Raw genomic sequence first — 22,884 nt, 5'->3', positions numbered from 1 at the left:
GAGACTCTATGTTTTCTTGATGTTGAGCTTCAATTCATACATAACACTGCAGTCCTTGACCGTCTGTAGCAAGTACTTCAGGTCTTAGTTTAAGCAAGGATGGATGTGTCATCTGCATAGTACAGGTTGTTAAGTCTTCCTCCAATCATGACGCCACAATCCTCCTCAATCCTCCTCATAGAGCCCAGCCTCCCAGATATGATCTGTTCTCCATATAGACTGAAAAAGTATGGAGATAGGATATATTCTTGGCATACACCTTTTGTGATTTTGAACCATATAGTGTATCCTTGCTCTGTTCTGAAGACTGTCTCCTGGTTCAAGTACAGGTTTGGCATAAACAAAACCAGTTGTTCTGGGATTCCCATTCTTCTCAGAGTTAGCCACAGTTTATTATGATCCACACTGTCAAATGATTTTGCATGGTCAATGAAACACAGACAGATATTACTCTTGTACTCTCTGCTTTCAGCCAAGATCCATCTCTAACACTAACTATAATATCCCTAGTACTAAACCCAGCTTGCACATCTGGCATTCCTCTGCTGAAACAGCCAACTGGTTTTGGATACTTTTCAGTATAACAAGAACCACGTGATTCTAGCAATTGATGCAGAAAAGGCACTCGACAAAATCCAATGTCCCTTCCTGCCTAAAATACTCAGAAAAATAGGAAGAGAAGGGAATTTCCTCAACATAGTGAAATGTATATACATAAAACCAAGAGCCAATATAATTCACAAGGAAGAAAGACTCAAAGCAATCTTCATGTGACTAGGGACCAGACAAGGATGTCTACTTTCACCACTCCTAGTCAATACTATATTATTGTAAGTACTTCTAGGGAAATACAAGAAAAGGAAATAAAAGACATTCAGATAGGCACAGAGGTAGTTAAACTTGCTATATACAGATGATATGATAGTGTACACAGAAAACCTCAAGGGCTCAATGAAAAACTGTCAGAGGTAGAGGATCAATTTAGTAGAGTAATAGGATACAAAATCATATAAAAGTAAGTGAGATTCTTCTACAGTAACAAAGAAAACACAGAGAGTGAAACCAATAACATTTACAAGAGCCAACCACAAATTGAGATATTCAGGAATAAACTTAGCTAGACACACAAAAGACCTTTACAAAGAAAACTACAAAACATTTCTGCAAGAAATAAAATAAAAGACTTAAATAAATGGAAAAATATTCCCTGTTCATGGACAGGAAGACTCAATATAGTGAAAATGACAGTCCTACCGAAAGCAATCACATGTTTAATGTTATCCCAAAACCAGTATCATATTCATTTCTCAATGAGATTGAAAAGACAATTATCAAGTTTATTTAGAGAGGAAAGAGACCCTGAATAAACAAAGCACTTCTGAAAAATAAAAATGTAATAGGAGCATAGCACTCTCTGATCTTAAAACCTACAACACAGCTGTAATAACCAAAACAGCACGGTACAATGACAGGCATACTGACCAATGCAAGAGAATCCAGAATTAGACCTATCTATGAGCAACTGATATTTGACAAGGAAACAAACCTATCAAATGGAGAGATGACAACCTCTTCAACAAATGGTGCTGGTAAAACTGGACAGCTACCTGCAGAAAGTTGAAACAGGATCTACATACACCTCACACCATATGCAAAAATCAACTCAAGGTGTATCAGAGGCCTGGGAGTAAAGCTCAAAACCATAAGGATCATTAACAGACAAAATGGGACCATGCTTAGAAGGCCTATAGTATAAAGAGTTTGACAATTACATCCAGAAATGTACAACCAGGTGAGGATAAAATTGATGAATGGGACCTTCTAGAGATTAAAGCGCTGTGCACATCAAAAACTTTTTCCAACAGGGTGAAACGAAACCCTATGGAATAAACATTTGGCAATACCATTTCAGGCAAAGGTCTCATAATAAAAGTTTACTGAATATTACAGGGCCTCCACAAGAAAAAGACTGACAGCCAACTACAAAATGGGCAAAAGACATGGAAAGACTTTTCACAGAGGAAGATATTCAGATGGCCAACAGACACATGAAAATATGCTCAAAATCACTGGCCATTAGACAGATGCAAATCAAATTCACAATGAGATACCATCTCAACCTAGTAGCAGTGGCAAAGTTTAACAGGACAGCAAGCAATAAATATTGGAGAAGATGTGAAGACACTGGGACTCTCATACACTATTGGTGGGAGCATAAAATGGTAGTCACTCTGGAAGGTATTATGGTGTTTCCTCAAAAAACTGAACATAGAAACTCCATAGGACCCAGCTATTCCACTTCTAGGAATATGCTGTTTGTTGTTGTTTGGTGCTGTTGAATCAAGTAAGACTCACAGTGACCCTATGAACAACAGATCTGAACCCTGTTCTATCCTGTGTCATCCTCACACTTTCTGATACCAAGAGCCCATCACAGCAGTCACTGTGTCAATCCACCTAGCTGAGGGTCTTCCTCTCCTTTGCCAACCCTCCAGCCTTGCCAGTACCATGTCCTTCTCCAAGGAATAGCCACTCCTAGCAACATGTCCAAAGTATGTGAGGTGAAGCCTCATCGTTCTTGCCTCCAAAGAGCAGTCCAGTTGCACCCTTCTCCAAGACTACCTGTCTGTTCTTTTGTCTGTCCATGGGATGTTCAGTGCTCTTCTCCAACACCAAAGCTTAAAGGCATCAATTATTTTTCTGTTATCTTTTGTCACTGTCCAGCTCTCAGATGCATACCAAGTAACTGGAAGGAGAATGGCCTGAATTAGACGTACCTTAGTCCTCAAACTGACATCATTACTCCTCAATAATTTGGAGAGGTACCTAATTGCAGATTTTCCCAGTGCAATGTGCCTCCTTATTTCCTGACTGCTGGTACCAATGGTGTTAATTGTGGATCCAAGCAAGATGAAGCTGTTGACTGTTTCACTCTCTTCTCCATGCATCATGATGCTGCCTATTGATCCAGTGGTAAGAATCTTTATTTTCTTGATATTGAGATGCAATCCATACTGAAGGCTGCATTCCTTGATCTTCTACAACAAGTGCTTCATGTCCTCCTCCCTTTCAGCAAGCAAGGTTTTGTCTTCTGGATAATGCAGGTTATTGATGCCATACTCCTCTTCATTGGGTCCAGCTTCTCAAATAATTTGCTCAGAATATAGATTGAACAGTTATGGAGAGAGAATACAATCTTGACACACTCGCTTATCCATTTTAACCCATGAAAATTAGAACTCAGACACAAATAGAGATTTGTACACTAATGTTCATAGCCGCATTATTTACCATCACAAGAACATGGAAACAGCCTAAACACCCAACCACAACTGAATGGACTGAGAAACTGTGGTACATTCACAGGATGAAATACTACAAATCACTCAGGAGCAATGAGCTTAAAAAATACTACACAACTTGGAAGAGACTGGTGAACATTATACTGAGGAATTAATTCGGTCTCATACGATATGTTATAGAAAGACTTCAGGCCTTATATTTATAGGTTCACTAGGAGTCATGCTCAACTTGGCAGTAATTAACAACAGCAAGGACAAATACTGTGTAAGTTCATTACTGAAAACCAGAAAGATAACTACTAAAATGTGTATGAGGATTTAAGGTGGGGAGGTGAGGATGCGCAGTAGGGAATATCATGGGTCACATAATTTGGTGGGTGGCGGGAGGGGGTAATGGAAATGGGAAAGATCCAGTGAGGACCTGAAAAGACTGGGTAATGGGGGGCAGAGTTAAACGGTGATTAATTTTATAAAATGTAATGTATGGGACGTTAGTCTGGAGATCAAGGTGTGCCTGATCCAGGCCACAGTCTTTGCAATCACTTGCTATGTGTCAGACAATGCCTAGGGATGACAGAACGAGAATTGGTGTCTTTGAGCTATGGTGCTGGAGAAGAGCATTAAATATACCAATGACTGCTAGGAGAACAAACAGGTTTGTCTCGGAGAAGGTGAAATCAGGCTGCTTCTTGGAGGTAAGGATTCTGACACGTCATCAGATATACTTCAGACATGTTAAAAGGAGGGATTGGCCCTTGGAGAGGGACATCATGTTTGGGAGGTTGGAGGGATAGCACAAGAGAGGAAGACCCTCAATGAGATGGACTGATTTAGCAACTGGGGTAATGGGGGTAAGTGTGTTAGAGACAGTAAGGTTGAAACAGCATAGAGCAGGGTTTAGGGCTCTTGTACATAGGGTCACTATGAGTCACAAGCGACTTGACGGCACATAACAACAACAACAATGTATGGGAATGACTACATGAAACACAATGTGAATGAAGCAAAGTGTGAAACACAATGTATAGGAATTTTTATGCAAACCAATATAAGATAAAAATGAAAAAAAAAAATCTAGTTACATAGGCAAGCAGCTTGATTTTAAGCAAAGCACACAGTAAATGAAGACATTTAACTCAAAGTACTTTAGAGATTGTGCACTGTTTCCTCTGCCCCAAGAGCCTTCAGAGAGGTATTCACTCACATACACTGAACCACAACTGACTGTCATGTTGGAACACAAAATTTCTTCACAAAGTCTATTCTAATTTCCCCCCAGAAAATCATTATCATGTGATAAGAAAAAAATACAGATCAGTAGCTAATGACATAAGATTCTTGGGAGTCAGTTCTTAGATTTAAATCCCAGCTGTCTCTTATCAGTATAATATCTGAGATAGACTGCCTAATTTCTCTCAGCCTCATCATAAATAAAACAAGGTATATAAAAGAATCTGTATCATGAACTTGGTGTGTAGTTTAAACTAGTTAATATTAATATGTTAGGAATCGATGATTGTCCCTGGAATGTGCTAAGCATTATTTAAGTATTAACAAATGATATTATTACTAAGAATAAGGGTTACTCTTCTCCTTTGCATTTAAATATGTTGTTGTTGAGTACCATAGAGTTGAAAGAGACTCATTATTGACCCTCAAGTGGGTTTTCAGAGTCATTAAATTGCACAGGAGGAGGGCACCCATCTTTCTCCGATGGAGCAGCTGGTGGATTTGACCTAAGTGTTCCAGCCGGCAGCTCCCCTCCTTACCACTAGGTCACCACTACATATGATGAACACCAAATTCCATCTTAGATATCCCATACACTTTTCCCCCTTTTTCTCATTAAGCTTTGTTTTAATGAGTTTCAAAATTCTGAGACAAATTTTTGGTCAAGTTGTTTGTATTTAAAAAGTACTAATTTTCAAAACTAGTAATGTAAAACTACCACATGAAAAAAAAAAACCCACCACACAAATGGTCCAGAAAACATTCCTTTCCTTCTGAGGGTGTTATGATACATAGTTATCATTAACTAGTCTTTTACTGTTAAACTTAAATGGCCAACTGGGATAAAAAGTTCTGAGACCATTCTTCCACCACTGATTAAGACTGGGGTTTCAAGTGTTATAGGTGATATTTATTTAGCCTTCTAAGCTTTCTGAGTAGATTTGGTGGTCTTGCCAGCTCCAGCAGCTTTTCTGTCCACTGCTTTGATGACATTCACCGCAACAGTCTGTCTCATGTCACAGATCGCAGAATGACCCAGAGTAGTCAGAGAAGTTCTCCACATACATGGGCTTGCCAGGAACCACATCAACAACGACAGAATCACCAAGCTTCCAAGAATTTGGGGCGATCTTCCAGCTGCTTACCAGAATTGCAATTAGTCTCCTCTTTGAGTTCAGCAAACTTGCAAGTAATTCAAGCTGGGTGACAATTCAGCACAGGTGCAAAACCAGCACTGATTTGCCCAGGAGGGTTTAGAATGATCACCTGAGCAATGAAGCCAGCTGTTCCCACTGGTGGGTCATTTCTGCTGTTATCAGCTATACCAAACATCTTTCACTGAGATGTTCTTTAATATTGAAGCCCCACTGTCACTGGGCAGTGCTTCACTCAAAGCCTCATGGTGTATTTTAACAGCATTTACTTTAGTGGTAACAGCTGTTGATTGCTGTCAAGCATGACTCATAGCAACCCTATGAACAAAAGGTCTGAAGCCTTTCTATAACTATCTCATTTATGGAGTGCATGGGCAAATGTGACCACCAGGCTTTGCCTGAGAACACCAGCCTCCACTCTGCTCAAAAGGACAACGCCAATACCACCAGTCTTGTAGATATCCTGGAGGAGCAGTCACAGGAGCTTGTCTGTTGGATGAGTTGGTGGCAGGATGGAACCCAAAGCTTCAAGCAGTACGGTTCCACTGGCACCGCCATCCTTCCGAGTGACCATCCCTTGAACCAAGGTATGTCAGCACTTGGCTATAACATGTGGTCACAATTTTAAGCAGAAATTGGCACAAAGATTATAGTGTAAGGGTTGTAGTTGATTTTCTTGATGTATGTAGGTGCTGACTTTCTAAAGTATTTCCTCCTATCTCTTCTGGGTGTACGGTATCTCAGTGGAACTCATTTTTTAACACCAACAATTAGTTGTTTCACACCAACTCTGTAAGCCAGAATGGCCTGCCCATTGGTCTGTTCATTTTTGAGATACTAGCCTCAAATTCAGTAACAACAGGATGGCATAGTCAGTCTGTGATGTTCCTGTAATCACAGTTTTGATAAAGTCTCTGTGTCCTGGGGCATCAATGATGGTCACATAGTACTTTCTGGTCTCAAATGTTAACAAGGAGATATCAATGGTAATGCCACACTCACACTTAGCTTTCAGTTTATCCAAAACCCAGGCATATTTGAAGGAGCTCTTTCCCATCTCAGCAGCTCTTTCTAGAATTTCTTAATGGTTATTGTGTTGATCTCACCACCCATGTAGATCACCTGATTGCCAGTAGTAGTGGAATTGCCTGAAACTATATGGTCTTCTCCTTTACCATTTTGGCTTAGATTCTGGCTTAGGTATTCACCAACACCTGTATTCTGAGGACAAACCCATTGTGAAAATGCTCCATACACTTTTAGAAGGTAATAATTTGCATTGTAGCTATTGCATAATTCTTTCTGGTACAGGGTTTTTATAACTCATATAAACTTGTTTCAATTGAGCTAGTCAATTTCTTCAATCAAATAACCAAAAAAAGAAATCCATATTTATCACTGTGTAATTTATTTGTTTTAAATTTTAATAAAATTAGCAATGTTACTTACAGGGTTTTTCTACATTATAACTCAGTTAAGTTACAAAACTTTACAAAAGACCTACAAATGATGCAATATCTAAGGTCAACAAAGTGTTAGGTACACCACAGACTTTCAGTGACTTGTTATTGACTGGCTAACTTACTGACATCTTCATGAAAGAAAAGACCATGTTTCTCTTCAAAACACAAAAGGGAGTATATCTAACTTATACATATCATGTATAACTATACATATGTAAATGTAATATAGCAACTTACCTAACTTTGACATAATCTGAAAGAAGCCATCTGTAAATAGCTTTTGTTGCATGAGTCATAAAAGTCCTTCCTTTGAAACTTGTCTTCTGTAGAAACCAAGGCAAAGCTCCACAGTGATCCAAATGGAAACTTAAAAGAAGAGATTTTGTCAAATTTGGTATTACTCATCAAATACTCTTGGGACAAGAGGTCCTATGTAACAATTACCTTGGATAACTTTCAAAACACCAAGAGTAAATAAAGATGAAGAGAGAGAAAGGAAACATCTAATTTGAGTTTAGGAAAAAGATTTAAGCAATATATTTCTAAATGACAAAAAATTCTATCAGTAATTACAGAAACTAGAACATACTCAAACCTACTCTTTTTGCAGTCAAAATTACAAAAATCATTTCAGCTAGATAAAAATGAAACATTTATACAACAGTTTCTATAGAGGAACTAAGAGATAGTGACCTCAAGGAGAAATTCTGTGAGGTTTTCTTAGTCTCAATTACTACAATGATCCAAGTATGTACCACCCCCTTTCCACTTATCCACTGGACTCACACCTGTCATTATTATAGGCTATCAAGTCAGTTCTCACACATAGCAATTACTTTGTACAACAGAACAAAGCACTGTCTAGTCTTGCACCATTCTTAAAATTGTTGGCATATCCGGGCCTACTCTTGAAGCCGTTCTGTCAATCTATTTTGCTGAGGATGTTCCTATTTTACACTCTCTACCAAGTATGATGTCCTTCTCCAGGGAATGGCCCCTCTTGATGAATATCCAAACTGCGAGAGACAAAATTCCATCATCAGCCCTTCTAAGAAGCATCAATATTCTTTGCCATCACTACATTTCAAAAGTATCAATTCTTCTTTAGTCACTCATTCTTCATGCCACTGTCCCCCTTTCACATGCATGTAAAGCAATCAAACTACTATGGTTTGGGTCAGGCACCTCTTATTCCTCAAAGTGGCACCTTTGCTTTTTAACAATTTAAAGTCGTCTTTTGCACCAGATTTGCCCAATGCAATATGCTATTTGATTTCTGACTGCTGTTTCCATAAGGTTGACTGTGGATGCAAATAAAAGGAAATCTTTGACAACTTAACTATTTTCTGTTTATCATGATGCTGCTTACTGACACAACTGTGACAACTTTTGTTTTCTTCATGCTGAGGTATAACCCATTCTAAAATCTTTGATCTTCATCAGTAAATGCTTCAAGTCCTCTTTGCTTTCAGCAAGCAAGGTTGTAAATGAGTCTTCCTCCACACCTGATGACATCTTCTTTATATAGTCTAGCTTCTTGGATTATTTGCTCAGCACAGAGACGGAATGCATATAGTGAAACGATACAACTTTGATGCATACTTTTTCTAACTTAATCCAGGAAGTATTTCCTTATTCTGTTTGAATGACTGCTTCTTAGCTTGTGATCAGGGTCCTCATGAGCACAATTAAGTGTTCTATAGTTGCCACTGTTCTTAATCCTATCCATAACTTACTATCATTCACACAGTCCAATGCCTTTGCAAAGTGAATAAAAATATAGATAAATATCTTTCTGGTATCCTCTGCTTTCAGCCAACACCTATGATAATATGGTATCTTTCTGCCTTTGCAAAGTGAGTAAAAATATAGATAAATATCTTTCTAGTAGCCTCTGCTTTCAGCCAACACCTATGATAATATGATATCTTTCTGCGTATTCTTCTTAATCTGGTCACTAAAATTTCCAGTAGTTCTCTGCTCATGGATTATTGCAACCACTTTTGAATTATGTTTAGCAAAATTTTACTTGCATATGCTATTAATGATATTATTTACTAATTTCTGCATTCATTCTTTAGAAATTCTTTCTGCATTCTGATCATCTTTCTTTGGAATGGGCACAGATATAGATCTCTTCCAGGGAGTTAGCCAGGAAACTATCTTCCACATTTTTCACACTGATGAGTGAGTGCTAACTATGCTCCATTCATTAGCTGAATATCTCAGTTAACCAGTTGTCAATTCCTGAAGACTCGTTTTTCACTAATCCTTCAGTGGAGTGAATGTCTTCCTTTAATACTAGTTCTTGATCATATGCCGTTTTCTGAAATGGATAAACATCTATCTACTCAAACCCCACTGCCACTGATTCTACTGAGTCACAGTGACCCTCATTAGGTTCCAAGGCTGAAAATCTTTATGTAAGGAGAATATCCATTTTTCTCCCACAGAACAAGATAGTAGATTTGAACTGCTGCCCTTTTGGTTAGCAGCCCAACATATTATTCACTCAGCCACTATAGCTCACATCTAGAGGTAGGCAAATAAAGTTTCATAGTAAATTGTTACGAAGATTTGGACTGTTCACTTAGATGTTTGTAAATATGCTTCCTAGTATAAGATACTCCTTTAAAAAAAAAATAAAAATTTTGAAATTTATTAAGGAATAATTTTTCTCTGAATAGTCTTTGAAACAGTGTTACTATTACAGAAAAAAAACTTACTGACTAATTAATAGGAGATCAATCTCAGCAGGGTCAATTAAATCAATGTAAGGAAGAGCATCCATTCCTTCTAGGCCAGGGTGGATCCCACAATCCAACTAAAAGGAACAGGGAAAAGTATATATAGCTTACTGCACATTTTATTACAATATATTAAATAAACAGATAATAACTCATCTAGCATACTCAAAAGATATTATTTCACACATCAGCATTTAACACATTTATTAAATGTAGCATAAATGCACTGATAATTATAACTCCCCAAATTTATTTATTCATATTTGAGGTCACAGAATACACAGGATACAAATACAAAACTCTTCTTTTTAGCTTCTTTTGCCAAGCACTCTAACAATGAATGAACTCTTCTTCAAGTTTTTCATATTAGAAGATGATAAGTACTCTAAAAGTTTATAGGTTAACTATTACCAGATCTGACTACTATGACAAAACAATTCCAAGAACTAGCAATTAAATATGAGTTAATGCTATGTTAAATTATTAAAATGTAAATTATTCAAATTAGCATTAGAAGCTCCTGATTGGGATAATTTAAATATTTTAAAGTATTAGGAAACATTTTTTTAATTTATTTTTAGTAGGAAACAATTTATTAAGGCAATCATTAAGAATTTTCTATTTTGGAGCTCTGGTGGCCTAGTGGCAAGAGGCTGCATTGCAATCCCATAGTTAAGTGGTTCAAATCCACCAGATGCTCTGCTGGAGAGGGAGGGACAATCTCCTCCTGTCCAGTCAGGTCCGATTTGATGTGTACACAAACACACACACACACACACACACACACACACACAGAATTTATTCATTTTACATGTCGTTACTACCAAATTAATACAATATACGGTTTTAAGACTGGGCGAAGTAAAGGACTGGAATGAGTATAATCTAATTACTAATAATATAGTTACTAATGAGGATCTTCTTGTTGAAGAACACCAACCCAAATAAGGATCTTAGAAATCATCTAATCTTTCTACCATTCAGATAAGGAAATAAGCTTAGCATTTGAGTCATGGTTCATAATGATTTTTAAGTATCTGGGTTCTCCCTCTAATGTACAGGAGTGCCTGGTATTCTGTATGTTTTTGGGGCTGTCAGTCCAAAGTCTTCCTCTTCCATTGGATTTTGGGTGGTCAGGTTGACTAGACTCTTCTACAGTAGAAGACTGTCTTTAAAGAAACAACTGTTAAGCAGATAATATTATAGTCTTGGAATTTTGGTTTTTCTCAGTTTACTGAATGCTTTGGCAAGTTAATGCACAGGAATTTGGTAAGTTTTTCACATTAATTTTATAGAGCACACTTTATATGCACTGACTACAGACTTTTTCTAGGAGTTAAACTGGTGACTATATTAAAACAACCAATGCACACAGAGCCAAACTGATAACCTGATAACAAAAAAATAATTACCATTATTTTTCTTCCTTTGAATTCCAGAATAATACATGATCTTCCTACTTCTTGTCCAGCTCCACTATAAACATTTGAGAAGAAATAAAAATGATTGACTAATTAAAAAAGTAATCAAAACCGAGCCCCAAATATCCACTCCAAGTTAAACTATACCACACTAAAAAATCTTGACCTGAAAATTTTACAAATTATAAAGACAGAAAAGAACAGTGTTAATACGGGAAACATGGTAGTGGCTTTTGGGAATTCCAGGAGTTTGTTAGAATTTGGAGAGAGTAAGTCAGAGAAATTAAAATATTACAAAAATAGAATTTTTTTATGTCCCTTTTTCTATTAGGGTTAAAGTGTGATGTATTTTAAAAAATAACAAAAACTAGCTATTACAGAAGACACAATATTTTAAATGAATACTTAAGTTTGTACCATTTCAACTCACAGTGACTATACTGTACAGACCCAAGTAGAACTACTTCATAGGGTTTCTGGACTGTAAATCTTTATGGGATCAGATGCCCCATTTGTCTCTCAGGGAGCAGCTGATGATTTAAAGATGTTGGCCTATAAGTTAGCACCCCAACCCTTAACAACCCTAACCCTTGTAAACTTTTTTAGGTTGTTACTGTTGAGTCAGAATCAAAGCAGGTGACCTTCAAGGAGGCGTCAGAAGCAGTAAATTGCAGTGGAGACTGTTCATCATTCTCCCAAGGAGCAGATGGTGGATTTGAACCACATGCTTTGGGGTTGGCATCATTACCTTACCACTAGGCCACCAGAGCTCCCACGTAAACTTCCAAGAACTCTGAAATCCATCTTCTTTAAGATCATAATATGCATTTCCCAAATAGCTTAAGTCTAAATAAATTTGCTTTATTTTTGCCTGTGAAATTTCAGTTCTTTTTTTCCCTTCCATGTTTTCAATATATAAAACATTTACACAGTTTCTATTAATTTTAAGTTAATGTTATTATTTTCAATCAGCACAGGTATACTTTAAGCTAATCTTTATCTTTTTTAAGTTCTTCACCTTCTTAAATGCCCATGTTTCATTCATTTATTCAACATAAAGCAGGTTCTATATCCCAGACAATGACCTTTTAAAGACTATCTTATGAGGCTATACTATTTATTCTAATAGTACACCTTATTGTTATTATGTGCTGCCAAGCTGTAATAGACTCAGAGCAAGTGTATCGCCATAGCTGACAATGGTTAGTGAGTTTTCACAAGCACGAGAACAGATTGCCCGTATTTCTTCCATAGAGAAGCTAGTGGATTCAAACCATGTACCCCTGCATTGGAAGCACAAGCCTAGTGGTAAGAAACCACGCTGTAATCCTGAAGGCACATGGTGTGAATTCATTAGCTGCTCTGCAGAAGAAGGATGAGCAGTCACCTCCTGTGAGATTAAATGGCTCTGAAAACCTGCGGAGGGTCAGCTATGAGTCAGTTCCCACTTGAAAGTACTCAACAACATATCCCACGCATGTTGTAAGTGCCTCAAAAAGCCTAAAACTATCAAACTCACTGTTGTACAGTTGATTCTGACTCAAAGCTACCCTCTATTGGGTTTCTGAGGCTTAAATCTTTACAGGAAGAGACTGCCCATTTTTCTATGATGGAGCAGCTGGTGGATTCAAATTGCTGACCATTTTGGTTAGTAGCCTGACAGGTTATCACACCACACCACTAGTGCTACCTACAACGCTAGTGCCACAGAAATGTTTATTAAACAGAGCCTGATCCCAAGGAATTAATAATTTACTAGGAATGGCCCAGAACCAACCTCAAGGTGGACTATTGAAAAGAAAATCTTATCACCACAGATATGGGTTTTCAAGAATTCATGGTCTTCCATTTTTTTACCTTTTCCATTTGTTTGTGGGTTCATTTAGATGTACAATTGTAATATAGAATAAGGACAGTTGTAATCTCTATGGAAGCAGATCACCATATTGCTTTCAAGGTACGTGTGGGTTTGAACTGACAATCTCTGGATTCCCCACTGACTACAGACCAAGTGTGCCAAGATCTTATGGGTTTTGGGAGCTCTAGTGGATTAGTGGCAAGGGGTTGCACTGCCAATCCAAAAATACGTGGTTCTAATCTACCAGCTACTCTGTGGGAAAAAAAGATGGATAATCTCTTCCTGTGTAATTTACTGCTTCTGAAAAGCCACTGGAGGCTCAGCTCTGAGTTGGTGCCAAACTATGCTGTTTAGGAACTCTCAAGTGTTTATAGGTCAGCTACCTCTTCCAGCAACCATTTCAAATGTTCTCCTTTTTCTAAATTTCCTAACCTTCTAGTCTCAACATTTGAAGTATGGGTCTCTGGGGTGGGGGAGAGGGAAGAAGGGGTAATTCACCTGTCAATTTCCTCAACTCCACTTTTTTTCTAACAACAAAACAGACTTACCTCTAATATTTTCACCACTGTTCTCTATTCTATACACTCCCTCCTTTTGAGGAAACTACTGTACCACTGATATTTCCTTCACACCGGCTCTTTACTAGCAAAATTTAAATATGTTAGTCATTCTCATCATCAAATTAAAATCTTTTTAGTTTCCCTAATCATTTCTTGTTTTCCCCAGCCAGCTAAGTATACTCTGCCTCTATTTCTTCACTTCTCCAAAACATCTAATATTCAGGATTTTACTTTCAAATCTATTTCTTTCTAAACCATTACAACTCCTTTACTGATTCCAAGCTCTCACTGCTCACCACTTAGGCTATTTCCATTACATTCTACTAGATTCCTAGTCTGATTTCCTTTACCTAATCCGTTCTCACATGCATTTGCAACACCAATATTAATACTTTCCCCAAAACATAATTCATTCTCTATATGCTTGTTTAAGCTCCTTCACTGGCTCCTTGTAACTCAGAATAATGAAGGCCCATATTTCTTTGTATGCAAACACCTACTGCCTTTGATTCCAATTCAAAAGGACCCTGTAAGACAAAGCAGAACTGTCCCATACGGTCTCCAAGGTTAAAACTGTTTAAGAGAGCAAACTGTTTCCTATTTCTCCCTTGAAATAGCAATTAGGTTCAAATCTGTTAAAAGCTCAGTACTTAATTCACTATGCCACCAGGGTTTAAGAGCTTTCTAAAGCTTGCACCCTGACTGCCTTTCTCTCACCTCTTTTAATCACAGCATGAAATGATTCTCATTTTCACACAAACCTAAAAACATTGTTGCCCCTACAGTTTATTTTAAATTCCTCATTATTTAGAACTGAACATGCATCACTTTCCCCAGAACGTTATTATCGTTCTCTTTTCAATCTGTGTTCAAAATCTCTTCCAATCTCAAGGCACTCAGAACAATGATACCTGCACTATTATAATAGGATTGGGTGGTTTGTTGGTTTGGTTGTTTTTTTTTTTTTTTGAGTACTTACAATAATTTTTACTCTTCAAAATGACCGCTGCATTATTTCTGTATGATGAAACTGGTTTACAGTGAGGACATAAAGTGGTACATCCAAATGGTAAAATGAGGGTTGGATTTCATGTCTAGCTACAAAGTGGCAGTCTCCCATTATTCCAAAAGCTCTAATACTTTTAGCAATACAATTCCTTCCAGAAGATTCCTCGCAATTAACTCCACCCTCTGTCTTACTTGTATCTTGGTGCCTAGCGCAGTGCTTGATATATGTGTGTTGAGTGTTTGCTAATATATGACTGACAGGTGTGAACGAACTAGAGGGATTCTTGTGTAAGGTCCTCAGTAGGTGTTCAACGAAAATTTGTCAGGAAGCCATCTTCAACTAAAACGATACCCTTAAGGGCAGTCAATAGCTGAACTTTATCCTCAACGACTGTTAAGTCTCCAAATTTCTACCATCTTTATCCTGTTAGAAGTATTGATTTCAGAACGTCAAAACTCAGTTATCCTCTAGTTTTTTCACGTCGAGGTAAATATCATCACGTCCTAGAGGCAATAAACATACATCTGGAGTTTCCTTGCACTGGCGGGTTATCAGCATCACCAATTACCTTTGGGTTTGCACTGATGCGCCGCCAGCTCCGAGTTTGTGCTGACAGCCCTCTACTTTATACGAAAGTGGTTTCAATCTAACGTACACAGGATCGCTATAAGTTAGGGTAGACTGGAGGGCACCTAATGACAATGACATCCCAAAGACCTTGCCCTCCGTCCCCTCCCAACTCCAACATATTGCCTCTTGAGATTAAAAAGAACAAGGCAAAAATTCCATTAAAATTCCATTAAAGTAACAACCAGCAGATCTCCAAACCCCTTCAGCCCGAGAAGCCCGCCCGTTAAATGCGGGCGATCGGCGGAATGCTGAAGTCGGGCACAGTGAGAGAGCAGAGGAGGCCCTCCGAGGCCAAACACTCCTGTTACCCCTCCGCGCCTCTCAAACAGCTTAGGCTTCATCCCGTCTTTCGCTGGTCCCTTACAGGGGTCGGATCAGCAGTTGATCACTCTCCTCAGCAGGAATTGCAGACATCTCGGAGGTCTACGGAAGAAACCAGGATAAGGAACAGACCGTAGTATTCTTTTTAAATTTGAGCCTCAGCCACCAGGAACCAAATAAGTAACTCCAAACACCGCAAGCACAACTTCCGGCCCCGCAGGGCCCGCGGCACGAGGACCCGCCCCTCTCCTTCCGGTCGGAGAGACCGGCTCGTGAGGTCCCACCCTACCACGGAGTCCGGAAGCCCGGAGCGGGCAGTCCTGACTGCGCCTGCGCGTAATCTCTAAAGCCGTAGAAAGCGGGCGGGTGAAGGAGGATTGAAAAATCTGGCGCTGGAATTAAAACAGGAATATCCTTCAGTCGCCTCGGCTGCTTTAGCGGTTCGACTCTACTCCGAACCCAAAGTGGTTCCTAGGATGGGCCAGCCGCGGCTGTGAGCACTCGCCCCACCCGGGGATGAGCGCCCCCTACAGGCGGCTCAGGGGTGTGTGACGGGGAACCGAGTCCCGGAGGGCGTCGCCAGGCTGGGTGAGGTCAGCAGCTGGAACTGATGGGATGGGGCTGGGAGGAGAGCTGGTGGTCTTCAGGGTTGAGGGAGACCGGGTAGGAAGGGAGAGATCCAAAGGTATGGGTGGTGGGCGCAGGGATGCGGGTGGCATTGAGGTCAAAGCCTGGGGAAGCCGTGGGCGGGAAGGAGGGCACGCGTCTGCTGCTGGCTGCAGGAGTTGAGGTGTGAAGCATCTGCCCGAGGGCCCGTCTTCTCCTCCTGCCCCTGTCCGCTTGTGCGACAGTAATGCCTGATCAGATAATCCTGCCTGACTCTTTCCTGTCAGGTTTGAGCAAAATGGAGTGGAAGCATCTATAGCTCTGGGGTGTCTTCTATGTCAAAATCTGCCATTTCTTGTTCCATGAGGAAGGTGAGATAAAAAGCACTCTTTTTTTCCCCCTGTACTCTTTGCTCCTACACCCCTTCGCCTTCTTTGCTCCTACACCCCTTCACTTCCCTCCTCCTCCTGCCTAAGGGATTGATTCAGCCTTACTTACTGTCGGTGTCTTCACAACCAAGCAAACACTCTTTAACAGAGTGGTGTCTGTGAACTTGACTGCATCCTTGACGGCATCGTGACCTTGGTCAAGTCACTTAAAATATTGGAACTTTCATTTTCTTATTTGGAGGGAACTGAAATCCTACAATCTTGCTGGTCAGGAATGAGGGCTGGAAATATAAACAGCTCTAGTAGTGTGCATGGCTCAAGATAGGGGTTCAGTAAATGAGGCTTATGTGTCATCTTCCAAGAAACTTCTCAAATGGATTAAGCATGTCTTCTGTAAGGTTGTGCTGGCCACTGGGAAAGACATATAAACCGAACCAAATCCCTGCCTTTGAGGAGCTTAAAGTGAGAGAGCTCTAAGTGGACAGTGCTGTTTCTGCTTCCTTTCCAGTTGATTCTGACTTATATTGCTTCTGTATGACAAAGTGGAACCGTGTGGCATTTACAGGAGCAGATTGCCAGGTATTTTCTCCTGTGGAGCAGCTAGTGGTTTCAAACTCACAACCTTTTCGTTAGCAGGTGAGTCCTTAACTACGGTACCAGTGAGCCTCCTTTCATAAGTAGATAGTAACAGATCTTCGTTAGAAATGTACATGAAAGCTATGGAGGAAGAATCTGTGATACCCACCTAGAGGTCCAAGAAAAACTTTCTCAAAGAAAAGCCTGGAATGAATCTTGAAGGATGAATGTTGTTGTTGTTGTTATGTGCCGTCGAGTTGTTTGCGACTCATAGTGACCCTATGCACAACAGCCCTAAACCCTGCTCTATCCTGCGCCAATCGCACTGCCTCTGACACACCCATCCTGATTATCCCAGTCACCGAATCAGTCCATCTCATAGAGGGTCTTCCCCTCCTGCGCTGTCCCTCCACCCTCCCAAGCATGATATCCCTCTCCAAGGACCCGTCCCTCCTGGCAACATGTCCAAAGTATGTCAGACGAAGCCCCAGAATCCTTGCCTCCAAGGAGTAGCTTGGTTTAATCCTCTCCAAGATGAATCTGTTTGTTTTCCTGGCAGTCCATGGTACATTCAGTACCCTTCTCCAGCACCACAGCTCAAAAGCGTCCACTCTCCTTCTGTCCTCCCTAGTCATTGTCCAGCTCTCTGATGCATAACAAGCAATTGCAAATACCATGGCCTGTATCAGGCGCACCTTAGTCTCCAGAGAGACACCGTTGCTCCTGAGTACCTTAGAGAGGTCCCTAACAGCAGACTTTCCCATCGCGACACGTTTTTTTATTTCCTGACTGCTGGTGCCAAGAGTGTTGACTGTGGAGCTGAGCAAACTGAAGCTGTGAACAATCTCAATCTCCTCGCCATCCATTCTGACGCTGCCAATTGGTCCAGTGGTGAGAATCTTTGTCTTCTTGACATTGAACCTCAGTCCATACTGAAGGCTGCAGTCCTTGACCCTTCGCAGCAAGTGCATGAGGTCCTCCTCAGTTTCAGCAAGCAGGGTTGTGTCATCTGCATAACGCAGATTGTTAATAGATCTTCCACCAATCCTGATCCACAATTCTCCTCGTAGAGCCCAGCCTCTCGGATGATAATCTCTGCATACATGTTGAAAAGGTGTGGAGACAGGATGCATCCCTGGCGTACACCCTTCCCAATTTTGAACCATGCAGTGTTACCCTGCTCTGTTCTGACTACTGCCTCTTGGTCCAAGTATAGGTTTCGCATTAGCACAATTAAATGTTCTGGGATTCCCATTCTTCTCAGAGTCAGCCACAGTTTGTTATGATCCACACAGTCATATGCCTTTGCATAATCAGTGAAACACATATAGACATTCTTCTGGTATTCTCTGCTTTCAGCCAAGATCCATCTAACATCAGCAACAATATCCCTAGTACCACGACCCCTTCTAAACCCAGCCTGGACTTCCGGAAGTTCTCTGCTGATGTGCTGTTCTAATCGTTGTTTGGATAATCTTCAGTAGCATCTTGCTTGCATGTGAAATCAATGACACTGTTCTGTAGTTTCCACACTCAGTAGGGTCACCTGTCTTTGGAATGGGAACAAATATAGATCTCTTCCAGTCAGTTGGCCAAGTGGTGGTTTTCCAGATTTCTTGGCACAACTTGGTGAGCACATCCAGGGCAACATCTGTTATCTGAAATACTTCAATTGGTATACCATCTATTCCTGGGTATTTCCTTCAAAGCAACTTGAACTTCTTTCTTCATCACCATAGGCTCTTGCTCATATATTATTTCTTTAAATTCTTCTGTATCTGCCAATTCCTTTCTATATAATGACTCAGTTAGGCTCAAAGCCTGGAAACATGGAACATCATGTGTGCTGAGGATCAGTTTTACATCACTGAGAGATTGAAATTTCAAGTAGGTTGTTATGGAAGATGTGGAGAGGTAAAGAGAGGCCAAGTAATGGATTACCTTGTATGTCATGATGAGGAATGTTTAACTTTGGTCTTACTTAGGGGAACCATTTAAATTTTTTTTTTTTTACATTTTAATTTATTTTTCATTTCAGTGAACATTATAGAGGTTTTGGAATGCCATTCATTCATTGTTGCACCCTTCTCCCCCATTTAAAATTTTAATGAGGATAGTGATAAATTTTTGTTTAAAAATATTATTTTATAGCATGATGGTAGATTTAAAGATTGACTCTTTTCTACAGAGCTGCTCCTATATTTGAACTGTCAGAGAGGTGCCACCTTTGGGTTAGAAGTGTGGTTTGTCACCAGAACTCCCTTTTTATAGAGAATTGAGGAGTCTGGTTTGAACTAAGGGAGCTCTGGTGGCATAGTGGTAGAGAATTGCAATTCCAGTGCAAAAGTATGCAGTTCAAATCCACCAGCTTCTCCACAGGAGAATGATGCACAGTTACCTTCCGTGTGATTTACTGCCTCCCAAAACCAGCTGGAGGGTCATCTTTGAGTCAGTTCTGACTCCATGGTACGTAACAACACCGAAGTTAGAATCAGGTCCCTCATCTATATTTCTTCAGAGGATATGTGAGTTTTTAAAATTGTGACACTTTGCGCATGTATGCATTTTTATGGGTTGAGAATCTTTCATATACTAAAAAAGAACTTCTTTAGAACAATATTAGTAATTACTAGAGCAATAGTCTAATGAGGGCTTAATGTGGAGCGTCCATTCAGATGGTACATTCAGTGAATATGGCGGTTGAAGGACATAGGAGTCTGCATTACTCCTAGTTTATATCTTGCACATAATGTAATTTCCTGAAACACAGAAGCGAGGAGGCGTGCTTCTGCAGGGGAAGGTAATGAGAGCTTTAGACATTTTTTTCATTTAATAAGTCTCTGGAACGTCTAAATGACGTATCATTGCCCGCATTTTGACGTATGAATAATTTAGAAACAAGAATGATTTGATAAAGAATTTGGTTCAAAGTATGGTAGATATCAGAGGTTTTTTTATAAAGCTCCTAGGTTGATGAAAAGGAAGCCTTAAGTAGTTGTGAAGGCACTAGAATAATACAAGTGTCTAAAAACTTTACTTACACTCTTGGCACCAGCAGCCAGGAAATTAAAAGAAGTATTGCGATGGGAAAGTCAGCTGTTAGGGACCTCTCTAAAGTACTGAAGAGCAACGGTGTGTCTCTGGAGACTAAGGTGCGGACCACTTGTTATGTGTCAGAGAGCTGGACAGTGACCAGGGAGGATAGAAGGAGAATTGATGCTTTTGAGCTTTGGTGTTGGAGAAGAGTGTTGAGGGTACCATGGACTGCTAAGAAAAGAAATAGATTCAACCTGGAGAGGGTTAAACCGGGATGCTCCTTGGAGGCAAGGATTCTGAGGCTTCGTCTGACATACTTTGGTCTTGTTGTAAGGAGAGACCGGTCCTTGGAGAAAGATCATGCTTGGGAGGGTGGAGGGCAGGTACAGGAGGGGAAGGCCCTTCGGCAGGTGGATTGATTCGGTGACTGGGGCATTTGGGATGAGTTTGTCGGAGACAGTGCGATTGGCACAGGACAGCAGAGTTTAGAGCTGTTGTACATAGGGTCGCTATGAGTCGCAAGCAACTCGACAGCACATAACAACAACAACATTTCTTTTAAAAAGAGAGTCAAATTTCATTTTTAAAATCACATGTAGAATTGCTTTGTATGTAATATTTATATAATGTTTTAAAGTAAGTTAATGTCAACATCTTAACCCATTAAAAACCCACTGTTGTTGTTGAGTACTGTTGAGTAGGAACTGACCCATAGCTAACCCTCCAGCGGTTTTCAGAGGCATTAAATCACATGGGAGGAGATTGCTCATCTTTTTCCTGTGGAGCAGCTGATGGAATTGAAGTGCTTATCTTTGGGTTGGTAGTGATATTCCTTACCAGAAACCCACCAGATCTCAAAAACCCACTATAGTTGAGTCACTTTTAACTGGTGGCAACCCTCCATTAGTTTCCAAGCCTGTATACTTTTGCAAAGGGACACTACCTGTCTTTTCTCCAGTGGTGCAAACGTTGTATTCAAGTCACTGACCTGTTGATTCTCAGTCCAACGTATAATGTGTTAATGACTATTAACAACTTTGTAAGGGAGCTCTGGTGGTCTAGTGGAAAGAAGCCTGCTGCAATCTCAAAGGCACATGGTTCAAATCTACCAGTTGCTCTGTGGGAGAAGGATGGTCAGTCTCCTGTGCGATTTACTGCCTCTGAAAACCCACTGGAGGGTCAGTTGTGGTCAATTCCAACTTGAAGGCGTACAACAACAACATCTTTATACTGCTAGGTTAAACCTGTTTGGGAGCAACATTAGAATAAAGATCTCCTGCCTTAACAGTTTTATTCAGAGGTATTTTATGATGACAAAGTTACTATTTATCACAGTAACAGGCTTCTCTGCAACAGCCCTCTAACTAGTCATCCTCTTTATTTTTATTCTGTATAGTTAGTTTCTCCACCCATTAGCTAGAGTTGTGTTTTTAAAACAAATCTCATCATGTCACTTGACTCCTTAAAAAGCTCCAGAATCTTCCTGTTAAGGCATTTTGTCATAGTTTGCAAGATCTTCTGTGATCTGGTCCTGTATCTTTATCCTTATCTCTCATTTTCCTTCTCATTCCTGCCCAAGGCATATTGAACTTTTATTGTACTTCAAACTTGTTCTCCCATGATCTTTATACGTGCTATGTCTTCTAACAGAAATGTCTTTTCTCCACATCTACTATGGCTACCACACTTCCTTCAGCCTCCATTCTTCTCACTTTTTCAGATCACAAATATTTATCCCTTTCTGTAATCATTCTTTGTCACCTTAGGGTATTTTAGTTTTTATCATAGCAATTATTATTGCCTAGTAATATATTTTATTGCTATGCATCAGAAAGCTGGACAATGACTTAGGGGTGATAAAAGAAGAATTGATTCCTTTGAGTTGTGGTGCTGGAGAGAAGAATATACTATGGACTGCTAGGGTAACAAACAGGTTCATCCTGGAGAGGGTGAAACCAGGCTGCTCCTTGGAGACAAGGGTTCTGGAGGTCCATCTGACATACTTTGTGCATGTTGCCAGAAGGAACAGTCCTTTGAGAGGGACATCAGATTTGGGAGGTTGGAAGGACAGCTCAGGAGAGGAAGACCCTCGATGAGATGGGTTGATTCAGTGAATAGGGTGATGGGGGTGAGTGTGTCAGAGACAATAAGGTTGGCTCGGAATAGAGCAGAGTTCAGAGCTGTTGTACATAGGGTCACCATAAGTTACAAGCAACTTGACGGCACATAACAACAACAATATATTTTATCTTTGTCTTATTTCTTGGTCTGTTTACTTTCTTAAAAATATGATCTCCATATAGTCAGGAGATTAATTTGTTCTTTTCACTGATGTATGCCCAGTACCCAGTAGGTGCTCACTGACTATTCAAGAATGGGTGAGTGAGTGAATCACACTAGGTAGCACCTAACAACAACATGGAAGTAAAGTGAATAATGAGGGTAATGACCTGGGCTCAGGAGTTAGATTTGGGTGATAGTCTGAAGTCGTGGGTGATATAGCTCCTTAGTGGACTCAGTAAAGTCTTTAAATACAATGGGAGAAACTTTTCATTGAAGCAGAGCCATTTATTGAAAACCTC

At 39.9% G+C, this 22,884-nt stretch overlaps 1 protein-coding gene across 1 annotated transcript in view; it reads right to left on the bottom strand.

Annotated features, from left to right (window-relative positions):
- The window catches only part of CPSF3 (cleavage and polyadenylation specific factor 3, 73kDa), a 96,399-nt gene extending 80,611 nt beyond the window's left edge, over nucleotides 1-15,788 (bottom strand). The window contains exons 1-4 of the mRNA XM_006898201.1: nucleotides 15,739-15,788; nucleotides 11,309-11,372; nucleotides 9,876-9,973; nucleotides 7,387-7,515 (exon numbers count right to left, since the gene is read on the bottom strand). Coding sequence (XP_006898263.1) covers nucleotides 7,387-7,515; nucleotides 9,876-9,973; nucleotides 11,309-11,372; nucleotides 15,739-15,788 — 341 coding nt within the window. The remainder of the gene's footprint in view (nucleotides 1-7,386; nucleotides 7,516-9,875; nucleotides 9,974-11,308; nucleotides 11,373-15,738) is intronic.
- Nucleotides 15,789-22,884: the final 7,096 nt, after the last annotated feature.

Source organism: Elephantulus edwardii, unplaced genomic scaffold, assembly GCF_000299155.1.
Source record: "Elephantulus edwardii isolate Elephantulus edwardi_28Jun2011 unplaced genomic scaffold, EleEdw1.0 scaffold00223, whole genome shotgun sequence".
Lineage (NCBI taxonomy): Eukaryota > Metazoa > Chordata > Mammalia > Macroscelidea > Macroscelididae > Elephantulus > Elephantulus edwardii.
The sequence above is the reverse complement of the archived record's forward strand: the minus strand, read 5'-3'. Positions and strand labels throughout refer to the sequence as shown.